The sequence below is a fragment of the Zootoca vivipara genome, chromosome 6 (assembly GCF_963506605.1).
Source record: "Zootoca vivipara chromosome 6, rZooViv1.1, whole genome shotgun sequence".
NCBI classification, from domain to species: Eukaryota; Metazoa; Chordata; class Lepidosauria; order Squamata; family Lacertidae; genus Zootoca; species Zootoca vivipara.
This window is the reverse complement of record NC_083281.1, coordinates 5518522-5533318: the sequence shown is the minus strand read 5'-3', so window position 1 is coordinate 5533318 and position 14797 is coordinate 5518522. Positions and strand designations below refer to the sequence as shown.

The window sequence follows — 14797 nt, the reverse complement described above, 5'->3', positions numbered from 1 at the left end:
TCATCAGTCCTTGACATGTAAGACCATATGAATTCAGCGCAGAAACACCACCACCTCAAGTCTCGGACACGACTAAACGACTAAACAACAACAACAAAACTGACAGAAAAGTCTCTTTGCCCCTTTCAACCAAGTGACCACAGAAACCATTAGGAATCCAGTGTCCTGTCAGAAAGAAGGGCAGTATACAAATTTAATTAATGAAGAAGAAGAAGAAGAAGAAGAAGAAGAAGAAGAAGAAGAAGAAGAAGAAGAAGAAGAAGAAGAAGAAGAAGAAGAAGAAGAAGAAGAAGATAGTAACAGCCATTTGAATTTGCCGAAAGCTGGTCTCTGATTTTGTTTTAATGAATTATCTTTGCTTCTCTCATTTCATAAACTTTGCTTAAAAAGTACCCAATTTCTCATTTGTTCCAATCTACCCATCTTACTATCTGATTGCTGTTCGTGGTGGGATCAGCCACGTAGCTAGCGAGAAACGATAAGCTTGACTATCAGATCTCCAATCTAGATTGTGGCTTCCTAGGGAAGGTGGGGTCCCGAGGGTGAACGAAATAAAAGCTAAGGGGTCAAGAGGCTGAAGAGTTAAGCACCAGGCATCTCCGTCCATGGCAAGCATCAAGATGTGGAGACTCCGCCAGGCTCTTCTGCTGCTGCTGCTGTCCGTCTCCTTGGCTCAAACAGGTGAGTAAAAGCACCATGGCAGTTGATGCACCATGGCATTTCTTCTCTCTAAAATCCTCCTCCCAGTGGTCATTCCTCCTCTGATCACAATTTGACTGTTTAGTCCCAGGCATGGTGGTTGTCTTCAAGGGATTCCCACATGGCAGGGGTGATGTTGCCAGAAGACACCTTTGTAATGCAGAGTTGGTCCGCCAATCATAATAATGACATTATGAGACTCGTATCTCAATTCCAAAATGAGCCACTCTTGGCAGTCTGTGCAGGAGAATCCTGAGCTAATGGATGAAGGGGTCTTCTTATGGCTGCTCTTTACTTTTGCTTCGCTAACTTCCTTGCTAGGAAAACCAATTGTCAGCTCATTGGCACGGTGACCTGTCCCTTTTGTCCCCCAATAACTTTGAATGTGTGACAGGCTCTCTGTTACATGCAAGGAGTAGCAGCAGGAGCTGATCTCTGCATACGGTTCTTGCAGATCCATTGCGGAGTCAGATTTTTGGGGGGCATGAAGCCAAGCCCCACTCGAGACCCTACATGGCTTACTTGAGGGATCCCGAGGACTGGTTCTGTGGCGGATTCCTGGTGGCACCCCAGTGGGTAATGACGGCTGCACACTGCAATCGGTAAGTCCCACTAATCCCTCTTTGATTTTTAGCAGGGATGGTCATAGAACCATAGAATTGTACAATTGGAAGGGACTCCTAGGGTCATCTGGTCAGCTAAAGCACCCATGACAGGTGGCACCCTAACCATCAAGGGCCAAGCTGGTTGCATGGATGCACCAAGGGAGGGTGGAGCCTGGTCTTTTGCATGGGGGCCAGGAGGGGATTGAGTCCTGGGATCTCCGATACTAACTGATGCTCTGTTTCCAGCAACTATAGGGTCACCTTGGGGGCACATAATATCTACATTAAAGAACCATTTCAGCAAGTGTTCAGCGTTGCGGGAAACTACGTACACTCGAAATATAAACACTATTACAAAAATAATGAACTCATCATATACAACGATATCCGTCTGCTCAAGGTAGCTAGTTCCAAGCAATCTCTCCTATCTATCCCCCAAAGTCAGTGACCCTGAAGGCAGAAGCCAAGTGTCTCCCTCCGTCCCAATGTGTGCAGCATAATGAACTAGACAAGGTGCAGTTTTCCCTGGCATTGGGTGACCAAAAGTCTCTTACGTGGCAGCCCTGAAATCATTAAATTCGGAGTAGGTGGCTGCTTGTAGGAGTTTTTATCTAATTTTGAGAATGTTGTTCTGTTGTTCTAAAAGTGGTTTCAGTTGTATTCTTTTAGTATTGAAATGTTTGCCACAAAGCAGATTAGGGTGTATGTGTGTGTGTGCAGTGGAGAAGCCCCATCGCATTCGCAAGACGCTTGCTGGTACAACCATTTAGTTGAATGTGGGCCATTAATACTACCCATACTGTATTATTAGCATTCAGTATTATTAATATAGTCTGGTACTCCCCCCCCCAAAGTGCCCCATTTTTAGAGGCACCAGACGTCCCCAAGGACTTCCTTGAGCAACACTAAATCAATGAGCTCTCTCCCATCTCTCCTTTCTGCAGCTGAATTCAAAGGCTACTCTGGGTAAATACGTCAAGATCCTGCGCTTGCCCACATTCAACCGTGACCTCTCCCATGGGACCCCCTGCAGCGTGGCAGGATGGGGCCCGGTTTACAAAGACTGGTTACCACACACACTCTATGAGACCAATGTCATCATCTATGACCGTTGGGCATGTGGGAAACTGCATCATAACATCGATGGTGGGAAGGTCTGTGCTGGGAGCCCCTACAAGCCGATGACTATTTTGCCGGTGAGAGTCAGCAGAAGCAGCGAGTGGCGGGATCAGAGGTGGGGGAGCTGCACGCCTTCCCCAGTTATCGATCCCACCCTTTTGAGGGATCCTTCTCCTCTTCAGCAGAAGACACATGGGCAGATGCCGGTCTACTTATACCTGGTCTCAGGGACGTAGGAAGGGGGATGCGGGGTGGGGCATCCCAGGTGTCATCCCTGAGGGGTGACAAAATGGCACATGGGGGGGGGCAGCACTTACCACAGGGCCTGGCCTGAAGCATGCCTGAGCCACCTTTCTCTCCTGGGAGTGACGTGGTGGCTCGGAGCCGCGCGCTGCCCGGAAAGGCAGCGTGGGGCTTGCGTCCGCCAGACGGGCTCCATGGGCAGCTCTCTGCAGCACCCTCCCGTGTGGATCGTGGCACCGCTCCCCTGGGCGGCTTGCCCACCCACCCCCATGCTTGGATCACTGTGGGGCCCCTGTGAGCAGCCCGCCCTGCCCCCACTGCTCCGAGTGCCAGAGCAGCTAGCTATGCCCTTCCAATGACCAATCCAGTGGCTTCATAAAATGTATGCCTGTTCCCCGGGGTGGATTTCGAATGATGCTATTCATTTCTATGCTTCACAGGGGCTCCAAGGGTCCCCAAAAGGGAAGCTAGAGTTATTAAGGCTTGCATCCTACTAAAGGCTCCTGCACAATTCTTCTTGTCACGCCGCATTTCCAGGAGAAAACCGCTCTGAGGAGCTGAATCGGAGCAAACAAGAAAGGAGTTTTCTGCAGATTGCTGTTTGTTCCGATTTAGAGCTAAAGAGCTGGTTTTCCCTGGAAAAGGAGTGGGGCAAGGGGGAAACTGCTCAGACGGGACAAGTGAGCCCTATGTCCTACTGAGAGCAGACCCACTGAAATCAACACTCGTTGTGTCTCATAGTATCATGGGATGCCGCCCTGGGTCAGGTTCACACTTTGAACACAAGCAGAGCTAATTTATACTTTCTGAACTAATAGTGGAACTGAAAATTGGTTATCTTTTATAATAGCCAAATAGTTCTCCACCATAGGTGCCAAGTTCTGGATTGAAAAATCCGGGATCAGCAGCACCGTGGCACCGGAAGTCCCTTCTACGCACTTCCGGACATGCGTAGAAGTGATTTCCAATGTCACTGTGCCCATTTCCAAAATGTCCACAGCGCCAGAAGTCGCTTCTACGCATGTCCGGAAATGCGTAGAAGCGACGTCGGGTGCCGGCGCGGCACCATAAGAACATGGCCGCCGGCAGGAGCTCTGTAATCCGGGGGAATTTTGCCATTCGGGACACCTGCGGGAAACGGTAAGAAATACGGGGGATTTCCCGGGGGAAACAGGGTACTTGGCAGCTATGTTCTCCACTCAAATAATATATACATAAAGGAATGCATTAGCAGAAAGAGCACATATAAATGCATATATTGGTAAAACCAATGTACAAAAATGCATTTTATTAGAAAGACATTGCCCTCCAAAATGATCCAACCAACAGTAACCTGGTAGTTTGCCCTGGTTCAAGCTCCAGATTTCGCCACAATGTGGATCCAAATGTTCCCCCAGCTGCCATCTTTGTTCTCTCTCTCCTCTCCACAGGGTGACTCAGGTGGCCCCTTGGTGTGCAATGATGTGGCACAAGGAATCGCCTCGTATTTCAATCCCTCGCACCCTCCAGCAGTTTACACTCGTGTTGCCCACTACCTTGATTGGATCCAGGAAACCATGCAGAAGCACTCGCAGTAACATTGTGGCTTCTTCTTTTCTAATGCTTCTGCTTGCTGAATAACCTGCTTGGCTTGCATTCTGCAGCAACACACACACACACACACACACACACACACACACACACACACACACACACAGAGAGAGAGAGAGAGAGAGAGAGAGAGAGAGAGAGAGAGAGAGAGAGAGAGAGAGAGACCCCTTAATGGCTGCGAAAAAGGAAGATCTATTGGATGTTTCATACAGGATGGTGTTTGGGCAAGTGCCTTCACTGCCTCCCGTCCCCTTGAAGAAAACCCCTCTCACCCTCTTGCCACCTGCTTTCCACCCTTCTTTCCTAGCAGCCCTCTTCCCGGGATCTTTGCTCCTCCAGGTCTCCTGTCCTCAGGTGCCCCAAAGTCCTTTCTTCTCCCTTAAAGCCATTCTGCCCCTTCTCCCTCAATATCCCCATATGCCTGGAACTCTCTCCCTGAGCTCCACAGACCTCCATCTCCCTCAAGCAACTCCTTCCTTCTCCCTTGCTTCTCCTAATGCAGGGACGGAGGAGCTGTGGGCCCCAGATGCTAGAGCCCAGCAACATCTGTTCAAATGTTTGGATAGCATGAACTTCCATAGGTCCTCCTTTAGATCAGGAGAGGAGAACCTGTGACTCTCCAAATGTTGTTGGACTCCCATCAGTCCTGGCTAGTTTAGCGAATTGTGAGGGCTGATGGCCGGGTGAAGAGAAGAAACGAGCAGCGACATCCTCAGGCTTTTTAATTTTAATGCTTCTGTTTGCTACATAAGCTGTTTTGCTTGAATCCTTCAACCACACACACACACTGACCCCCCCCCCTCAACAGCTGCAAAAAGTATCAGGTGTTTCATACATGATTAGGTTTCCACAAGTTCCTTCAGTCCCTCCCCATCTCCTTCAAGAAAACTACTTGGCTCCTGTCACCTTCCAGATGTTGTTGGACAACATCGGCCCCAGGCAACATGGCCAATACGGGGCAATGGGGGTTGACGTCCAACAACATCTGGATGGCCAAAAGATTAACCACATCTCACGTTAGAATGATTCCACTCCATCCTCCCTCTTCAGCCTATAACATTGGCATAGATTTGGACTTTGTGTTCTGGGACACTGGAGGGCGAGGACTGTGGGAATTTCTCTTCCTGTTCAACGGGAGGCATTTCATTTCAGCCCTAGGGAACTTCCGCTGTGCATTTCCACGATGTCCAATACACTGGTCTGAGCTCTAGGATTCCAGTACATTCATACAAAAGAACTTGGCACCAAAATGCATGGGGGGGGGCAGTTAAAAGTTATCAGTTTACCATTTCACATGCCAAACTCCTCCAGGCTACTGGTTGGGGTGACGTACCAGAGGGACAAAGGGGAAATTAAATTCATCTCAAAGGTAAGATTGAACCTCCCTCATTCACACTTTCTGGAATAAGTTATGAAACGCGGCCATCCTTTCAAATTCGCCCATTTCTGAATTTTGCAATTCGGCTCTCCAGGCAAGTCTAGTGCACATAAATGCAGATACTGGAATGAGGTGTGGCTATCAGTGTGCATAGCAGTGAAAGGAGCCTGCCCCAAACGCCTTATTTTAGGGGAAATTGCTTTGCAAAGATGTGCTCGTTTGGCAAACTTGCATGCAACTTTGTATCTCAAGAGTAATTCACAATAAACTGCTAATGCATCCACACAAATGTGTGTGTGTGTGTGTTTTTAATTGCAAGCTGATGTGTATATGTGGTGTTTTGAACTGAATATTGGGAAAAGGAGAAACTGGGAGACACACCAACGAACAGATTCACCCCTCCCTAGTTGTGGGGAGGGGAGGGTTTGAAATCAGGAGCTTTATATGATCCAAGTCAAACATGGAGAGATCCCCACCAGTCTGTCTACTCTTCTCCATGTAGTGCTGGGCTCCACCATCCAAGCCTCCATCTCCAAATCAGAGGTTTGGCTTGTTTCAGTGCTGGCTTCTTGCCCTGGGACTTGCTGGCATCCATGTGTCTCAGGAGACGACATACCCTCCAACCTTCCTCAGGGGCAAATAGGGACGCTGGCCTGGGCTTTGAGGCACTGCTTCTTCCCCAGTGCCAGGTGGCTCTGGCAGGTGCCCAGCTCCATCCCCAGCACAACCACTTTCTCCCGCAGGGTCACCACCTCAGAGCCTGGTGGTTCCAGGGCTTTGGCCCTCCTTCAACTTCACTGCCTGCCCCATCCTCCACCTCCTCCTCCTCCCAGGCTGGAGCAGGGAGTTCAAGTCAGTACTGAAGGGATGGCCCCTTGGGAATTTTTGGTGTTTGTGTGGCAACATGAGGAGCCGTGATGGCCAGAGTTTTTCAGGATGGTCAGGGCCTTTTCAGGGCAGTTGGTGCGCATGCAAGAGTCAGGCAAGCAGCAGAGTGAAAGCAGGCTTGGCAAAGGCAGGTGCTGCAATGACGGGCAGGACACTGACCAAGTGCATAGACATCGTCCCAGCTGCTCGTCTCGTCTTCATGGTATTTTATTTGTTTATCTGGAGCTAATGGGGACACACCCTCACTACAGCTGATGCCTATCAACCCCTTTCCCTTCAGTCGTCTTGTTCAGCAGTTCTCTGAGTGGGCTGGCTTCCCACCAAGCATCTAAGTCACTACTTATCCATCAGGCCCCCCCTCCCTCTTTTTTGGATCACTTCCTCAAGTGTTGGCTGTTCTTAGCAACTGGCCCTGTAGGTGTGTCTTTAATTTAATAGCACTATGGTCACTGCTCCCAACTGGTTCAACAATACTGACGTCTTGCACTGCATCATGGGTCCCTCTTAAGAGGAAGTCCCGCCTGAGCCCCCCTGAGGCCGCCAGGTGTTTTAGGACACAGTCCTTTGGGGCATCTAGACATTTTACCTCTTGGTTATGGCAGGGACACAAATGCAGCCTGTCTAGGTCAAGGTAGTTGAAGTCACCCATGCCTACAGCTCAGCATCTCCTCTTTCAGATGCTTCCTCGAATTCATTTTTCACCTGAAGATTTCCCTGAGCTTTGGCCTCTCTGAATTAGTGTCTTGTGCTCTGGCACTCACAATGCCTTGTTCTCTGCCACCCCTATTTAAATTTCTACCATCTTCATCCCTGGGGAGAGATTCCTTCCATAGTGGGCCCTGCTGAGCTCCTTTAGTGTTCCCTGCTCTGGGTGGACAGATGGACAAATTGTCCACTTTTGTGCCTCCCCGTTTCTTTTTCCAATCATAAGTTCAGTTATCTACATATCTGTATATATTTGCAGTGTTCTGGGTTTTTTTAAAAAAAGAGAGAGAGAGAGAGAAACTCATGAAACTTCAACAGCATTTTTATGTGAATTTCTTTTGATACACACTTTTGTATGCAATTGTGTGAAATATTCACATTTTCTGCAAAGCGATTTGCCCTAAGATAATGCATTTTTGGTATGCTTTTTTAAAAAAACTATTCCATGCATCAAAAGACACACTTTACCCCCATTATGTGCATTCACACGCACATGACTTGGCTGGAGACCTGAACAGCAAAATCTGGAGAAATGTTAAATTTGGGGGATGGCTGTTTTTGGTGTGAACCTAGTTTCAGAAGGTGTGAGGGAGGGAGGTTCAACTTTCAATCCAGGCTGAATTAAATGTCTCCTCCATTCCCACAATATATCGCAACAACCCACAGCCTAAGGGAGTTTGTTTTGTGAAATGGTTAATTGTGCGATGTGGGTGCCAAAGTGTTTTGGATCTGCATCTAGGAATCCTAGAGGTTAGAATGATATTTGGGGGGCTGATGAAATGCACAGAGGAAACTCTTTAGAAATGGGATAGAATCCTCCCCTGTTGGCTGAGAGGATGATGTCCCACATTCCTTAACCTCAAGGGGCTCGACCTGAGCTCGTCCCAAAAAGCAGGTTCCAATGGCAGGTCTGTGAGGAGGAGCCAGTGAAATCATCTAGAAGCAGAGGTGGCTGACATTTTGGCCATCCAGATGTTGATGGACTTCAACTCCCATCAGCCCTCCCATCAGCCCTCACAATTGGCTGTACTAGCCAGGACTGATGGGAGTTTGAGTCCAACAACATTTGGAGAGCCGCAGGTCCTCCTCTCCTGACGTAAAGGAGGACCTATGGAACCTGATGCAGTCCACACATATGGACAGTCTTTGTTTCTCCAGATGTCGTTGAACTCCAGCATCTGGGGCCACAGGTCCTCCACCCTTACAATAGGGAGAAGGGAGGAGCTGCTTGAGGGAGATGGGGGAGGGATTTTCTTCAAGGGGGTGGGAGGCAGTGATGGCACTTGCCCAAACACCATCCTGTATGAAACATCTGATAGATCATCCTTTTTTCACAGCCATTGAGGGGGTCTCTCTCTGTGTGTGTGTTTTGTTGCAGAATGCAAGCCAAGCAGGTTATTCATGCAAGCACAAGCGTGGAAAAGCAAAAGCAAAGATAGCGTTGTTGATGTCTCTTCTCCTCATGACCACATGGTTTCCTGGATCCAAGGAAGGTAGTAGGCAACACGAGTGTAAACTCCAGGAGGGCAGGGATTGCCATACGAGACGATTCCTTGTGCCACATCATTGCACACCAAGGGGCCACCTGAGTCACCCTGTGGAAAGGAGAGAGAGAACAAAGATGGTAGTTGGAGGAACATTTGGATCCACCTCGTGGAGCTTGAACAAGGGCAAACTGACGGGTTACGGTTGGTTGGATCTGTCAATTCTGACTAGAGATCTTGGTGGACTAGAGATCTTCCCCAATACAGGGGTGGTCAACTCCCAAGAGACTGCGATCTACTCACAGAGTTAAAAACTGACAGTAATCTACCCCCTTTTGAGCTTTTTTTTAGGAATGAGAGCCCTGTTTTTGGGGTTCAGGTCAAAGTTGGGCAGAAATGTTCAGCTTTTATTAGTCGAGCCGAAGTTGTTTAGCTTCTTTGGGGGGAGCCAGTGATCTACCAGTCATCTACTCGAGGCATCCAGTGATCTACCGGTAGATCACAATCTACCTGTTGGACGTGCCTGCCCTAATATACACATTTTGGTAGGCAATGACTTTCTAATCAAATGCATTTTTGTACATTAGTTTTTCCAATACATGCATTTATATGCACTCTTTCTACAAATGTACTCCTTTATGGATATACTATTTGAGTGGATAACTATTTGGCAATGATCAAAGATAACCAGATTTCAGTTCCGCTATTAATTCAGAAAGCATAAATTAGCTCTGCAAAGCTTGATGCCTGTTTGCCCCGACTGAGCTCTAAAGAGTGGTCCCCCCAACTGGGAAAGCAGTGGGACAAGCGAAAGTGGGCAGGAGCTCTTAGCAGGATGCAAGCTCATGTCCATTTTCCTGGAGAAGTGAACAATCCCTCAGAAGGCTGGGGTGCATAACTGGGGAAGGCGTGCAGGTCCCCCACCTCTGATCCCATCACTCACTGCTTCTGCTAGGACTCACCGAGAAAGAATCCTCAGGCTCCTCGGGTCTCCCAGCACAGACCTTCCCACCATCGATGTTAGGATACAGTTCCCCACATTCCCGATGGTCATAGATGGTGACATTGGTCTCAAAGAGTGTGTCTGGTGACCAGTCTGTGTAAAACAGGCCCCATCCTGCCACGCTGCAGGGGGTCCCATGGGGGAGGTCACGGTTGAATGTGGGCAAGCGCAGGATCTTGACATATTCATTCAGAGTAGCCTTGGAATTCAGCTGCGGAAGGAAGAGATGGGTGACAGCTCATTGATTTAGTGTTGCTTAAGGAAGTCCTTGGGGAAGTCTGGTGCCTCTAAAATGGAGCACTTTTTTTGGGGGGGAGTACCAGACTGTATTAATAATACTGAATGCTAATAATACAGTATGGGTAGTATTAATGGCCCACATTCAACTAGATGGTTGTACCAGCAAGAGTCTTGTGAATGCGATGGGGCTTCTCCACTGCACCCCCCACCCCCACCCCACCTGCTTTGTGGCAAACATTTCAATACTAAAAGAATACAACTGAAACCACTTTTAGAACAATATTCTCAAAATTAGATAAAAACTCCTACATGCAGCCGCCTACTCTGAATGTAATGATTTCAGGGCTGCCACGGAAGAGACTTTTGGTCACCCAATGCCAGGGAAAACTGCACCTTGTCTAGTTCATTATGCTGCACACATTGGGACGGAGGGAGACACTTGGCTCCTTCTGCCTTCAGGATCACTGACCTCAGGAGATGGATAGAAGGAGAGATTACTTGGAGCAAGCTACCTTGAGCAGACGGATATCGTTTGATTTGCTCTTTTTGTTATATCCAGGGTGCGCGTAGTTAGCCTCAACGGTGAACACTTTCTGAGAGGGTTCTTTATCATTGGAGATGTTATGTGCCCCCAAGATGACACTATAGTTGCTGGAAAAAGAGCATCAGTTAGTATCGGAGATCCCAGGACTCAATCCCCTCCCGGCCCCCATGCAAAAGACCAGGCCCCACCTTCCCTTGGTGCGTCCATGCAACCAGCTTGGCCCTTGATGGTTAGGGTGCCACCTGTCATGGGTGCTTTAGCTGACCAGATGGCCCTTGGAGTCCCTTCCAACTGTACAGTTCTATGATTCTATGACCATCCCTGCTAAAAATCAAGGAGGGATTAGTGAGACTTACTCATCGCAGTGCGCAGCCGTCATTACCCACTGGGGCGCCACGAGGAATCCACCACAGGTATTGTTAGGACCAGTCAAGTAAGCCATGTAGGGTCTGGAGTGGGGCTTGGCTTCATGCCCCCCAACAATCTGACTCCCCAATGGATCTGCAAGAACCATATGCAGAGATCAGCTCCTGCTGCTCCTCCTTGCATGTTCTGGAGTGTCCTCCACACATTCAAAGTTACTGGGGGAGCAAAAGGGACGGGTCATCGTCCCGATGAATTTACAATTGGTTTTCTTAGCAAGGAAGTTAGCAAAGCAAAAGCACAGAGCAACCTAGGAACACGCCCTCGTCCATTAGCTCAGGATTCTCCTGCGCAAGGTGCCAAAAGCAGTTCCCAAAAATATGAGATGTGGGTCTCTCCAACCTGGATATGCTGTTGCAGATTGAAATTGGGACCTTGTACAACCACTACCACAACAACAATTTATTTATTACTTGCCCATCTGGTTGGCTTTCCCCAGCCACTCTGGGCAGCTTCCAACAGAATATTTTTCCCAAAGGAAAAAGCAAGGCGAATAAAGCAGAGCAAAATAATAGGATCATAGAATCCAGCCCCCACTCAGTGTCATTTAAGTGGGTTATGTTAGTAAATCCCCCAGCCTTAGTCTTAGCCCTGTATTGATTCAGCACAGATTCCCCTCTTATCATGCCCAACTCAGATTTCAGTCTGTGCCCTACTAGAACAGGAGGCCTCCAGGAACTGTTGTCTGAAATCAGCTTAGAAAAATGCAGATTGCAAACTTAAAACTCATAATCAGCACAAGGCTATTGCCCCCATGATACCTACTGGGCTACAGTCTTCTCCTAGTAAAGGTAAAGGGACCCCTGACCATTAGGTCCAGTTGTGACCGACTCTGGGTTTGCGGCGCTCATCTTGCTCTATTGGCCGAGGGAGCTGGCGTATAGCTTCCAGGTCATGACAAAGCCACTTCTGGTGAACCAGAGCAGCACACGGAAACACCGTTTACCTTCCCGCTTGGAGCAGTACCTGTTTCTCTACTTGCACTTTGACGTGCTTTTGAACTGCTGGGTTGCAGACAACTGCAGTGCCTGGAGACAGTCAAATTGTGACCAAAGGAGGAAGGACCGCTGGGAGGAGGATTTCAGAGAGAAGGAACGCCATGGTGCATCCGCCATGGTGCTTTTGCTCACCTGTTTGGGCCAAGGAGACGGACAGCAGCAGCAGCAGAAGAGTCTGGGGGAGTCTCCACATCTTGATGCTTGCCAAGGAGGGAGATGCCTGGTGCTAAACTCTTCAGTCTCTTGATCCCTTAAGCTTTTATTTCCTCCACCCTCTGGGTTCCACCTTCCCTAGGAAGCCACAGTCTAGACTTGAGATCTGATAGGCAGGCTTATCGTTTCTCGCTAGCTACGTGGCTGATCCCCCCACAAACAGCAATCAGATAGGCAGATGGGGAGATTGGAAAAAAATGAGAAATGGAGTGATCCCAGAATTGGAGACTTTTAAAGCAAAGGTTTATGAAATCAGAATAATGAAGACAATGTATTCATTAAAAGAAAATCAGAGACCAGCTTTTAGAAATCTCAAGTGGCTGTTACTATATTATTATTATTATTATTATTATTATTATTATTATTATTGTGAGGGACAGGGGATATCGCGAAGTCCCTCCCCTCCTGAGTTCAAGCCCATCCCCGAGCGCAGGGGAAAGCAGAGAGAGTTCCGATTCCAGTGGGGAAGCAGGAAGTCGTGTCCGAGGCTCAGGCAAGGTAGCGGAGCCAGGGTCCCAGGTGGGACAGGAAGGGGCAAGTAAGGGGGGCAGACCCATCCCCCCAACTCCGGAATTGCGCAGAAGGCGGAGAGGGAAGAGGATGGGTCTCCCCAAGCTTTTGTGTTGGAGAAAAACGCGCCAAACGCCATTCGGAGGTTCTGAATCAAACTGACAACATCACTCCGTGTAAATAGCAATGCCTTCAGCACTGTAAATACGCAGCACCAATAAAAGAATAAAATGCAGAGCTGTGTAGAGTCGTTACTCTGAAGTAGCCCGCTCCGGCCACTGTGACAATTATTATTATTATTATTAAAATTTGTATACTGCTCTTCTTTCCAACAGGACACTGGATTCCTAACTTTCTGTGGTTACATGGTTGAAAGAGCATTGACTTTTCACTCTTCGCTAACTTACTTGCTAGGAAAACCATTTGTAAGCTCAACTGTGGCGGATTCCTCACAGCACCCCAGTGGGTAATGATGGCTGTGCACTGCAATCGGTTAGTATCTAATAATGATAATAATAATAATAAATTATTTATACCACACCCATCTGGCTGAGTCTCCCCAGCCACTCTGGGCGGCTCCCAATTGAATATTAAAACAATACAGCATTAAATATTAAAAGCTTCCCTAAACAGGGCTGCCTTCAGATGTCTTTTAAAATTAGGATAACTGCTTATTTCCTTGACATCTGATGGGAGGGCGTTCCACAGGGCGGGTGCCGCTACTGAGAAGGCCCTCTGTCTGGTTCCCTGTAACCTCACTTCTCGCAGGGAGGGAACCGCCAGAAGGCCCTCGGCACTGGATCTCAGTGTCCGGTCTGAATGGTGGGGGTGGAGACGCTCCTTCAGGTATACAGGACCAAGGGCATTTAGGGCTTGAAAGGTCAACACCAACACTTTGAATTGTGCTCGGAAACATACTGGGAGCCAATGTAGGTCTCTCAGGACCGGTGTTATGTGGTCCCGGCAGCCATTCCCAGTCACCAGTCTAGCTGCCGCATTCTGGATTAGTTGCAGTTTCTGGGTCACCTTCAAACGTTGCCCCACGTAGAGCACATTGTAGTAGTCCAAGCGGGAGATAACCAGAGCATGCACCACTCTGGCGAGACAGTCTGCAAGGCAGGGAGGGTCTCAGCCTATGTACCAGATGGAGCTGATAGACAGCAGCCCTGGACACAGAATTAACCTGCACCTCCATGGACAGCTGTGAGTCCAAAATGACTCCCAGGCTGCGCACCTAGTCCTTCAGGGACACAGTTACCCCATTCAGGGCCAGGGGGTCCTCCACACCTGCCCGCCTCCTGTCCCCCACAAACAGCACTTCTGTCTTGTCAGGATTCAACCTCAATCCGTTAACCGCCATCCATCCTCCAACCACCTCCAGGCACTCACACAGGACCTTCACTGCCTTCACTGGTTCTGATTTGAAAGAGAGGTAGAGCTGGGTATCATCCGCATACTGATGAATACCCAGCCCAAACCCCCTGATGATCTCTCCCAGCGGCTGCATATAGATGTTAAAAAGCATGGGGGAGAAAACAGAACCCTAAGGCACCCCACAAGTGAGAGCCCAGGGGTCTGAACACTCATCCCCCACCACCACTTTCTGAACATGGCCCAGGAGGAAGGAGCGGAACCACTGTATGACAGTGCCCCCAGCTCCCAAGCCCTCTAGATGGTCCAGAAGGATGTTATGGTCGATGGTGTCAAAAGCCACTGAGAGATCCAGCAGAACTAGGAAACAGCTCTCACCTTTGTCCCTAGCCCGCTGGAGATCATCAACCAGTGCGACCAAGGCAGTTTCAGTCCCATGATGAGGCCTGAATCCCAACTGGAAGGGATCCAATTGGTCCGCTTCTTCCAGGCGTGCCTGGAGTTGCTCAGCAACCACTTGCTCAACCACCTTGCCCAAGAATGGTAGATTTGAGACTGGGCGATAGTTGGCCGCATCTAAAGATGGTTTTTTAAGAAGCGGTTTAATAACCGTCTCTTTCAGTGGGCCTGGGAAGGCTCCCTCACAGAGGGGAGGATTCACCACCCCACAGAGCCCATCGCCCAGCCCTTCCCAGCTTGCTTTTATTAGCCAGGATGGACAAGGATCAAGGAGACAGGTGGTCGGTTTCACTTGTCCAAGCAGCCTGTCCACATCCTCGGAGGT

The 14797-nt window shown here is 48.9% G+C and overlaps 3 protein-coding genes across 3 annotated transcripts in view; 2 read left to right on the top strand and 1 right to left on the bottom strand.

Annotated features, from left to right (window-relative positions):
• LOC118086037 (mast cell protease 2-like) overlaps window positions 1-14797 on the top strand; it is a 76767-nt gene that overhangs the window by 44116 nt on the left and 17854 nt on the right. The window lies entirely within an intron of this gene.
• On the top strand, window positions 1157-4243 carry LOC118086038 (mast cell protease 2-like). Its single transcript, XM_060275216.1, has 4 exons — window positions 1157-1301; window positions 1551-1704; window positions 2249-2500; window positions 4097-4243. The coding sequence occupies exons 1-4, from the start codon at window positions 1213-1215 to the stop codon at window positions 4241-4243; spliced, it is 642 nt and encodes a 213-aa protein (XP_060131199.1). The 5' UTR covers window positions 1157-1212.
• On the bottom strand, window positions 8238-11194 carry LOC118087220 (mast cell protease 1A). Its single transcript, XM_060275339.1, has 4 exons — window positions 10855-11194; window positions 10467-10605; window positions 9674-9925; window positions 8238-8822 (listed from the first exon to the last, which is right to left on the bottom strand). Exons 1-4 carry the CDS (start codon window positions 11010-11012, stop codon window positions 8688-8690), a joined length of 684 nt encoding a protein of 227 aa, XP_060131322.1. The 5' UTR covers window positions 11013-11194; the 3' UTR covers window positions 8238-8687.

Excerpts from the sequence above, each read along its gene's own strand:
- LOC118086038 (XM_060275216.1), top strand. The coding sequence starts at position 1,213 with ATGGCTTACTTGAGGGATCCCGAGGACTGGTTCTGTGGCGGATTCCTG. Across the intron at positions 1,302-1,550 it reads ACGGCTGCACACTGCAATCG|CAACTATAGGGTCACCTTGG; the intron begins GTAAGTCCCACT and ends CTCTGTTTCCAG. Across the intron at positions 2,501-4,096 it reads AGCCGATGACTATTTTGCCG|GGTGACTCAGGTGGCCCCTT; the intron begins GTGAGAGTCAGC and ends TCCTCTCCACAG.
- LOC118087220 (XM_060275339.1), bottom strand. The coding sequence starts at position 11,012 with ATGGTTCTTGCAGATCCATTGGGGAGTCAGATTGTTGGGGGGCATGAA. Across the intron at positions 10,606-10,854 it reads ACGGCTGCGCACTGCGATGA|CAACTATAGTGTCATCTTGG; the intron begins GTAAGTCTCACT and ends CTCTTTTTCCAG. Across the intron at positions 9,926-10,466 it reads ACGATATCCGTCTGCTCAAG|CTGAATTCCAAGGCTACTCT; the intron begins GTAGCTTGCTCC and ends TTCCTTCCGCAG.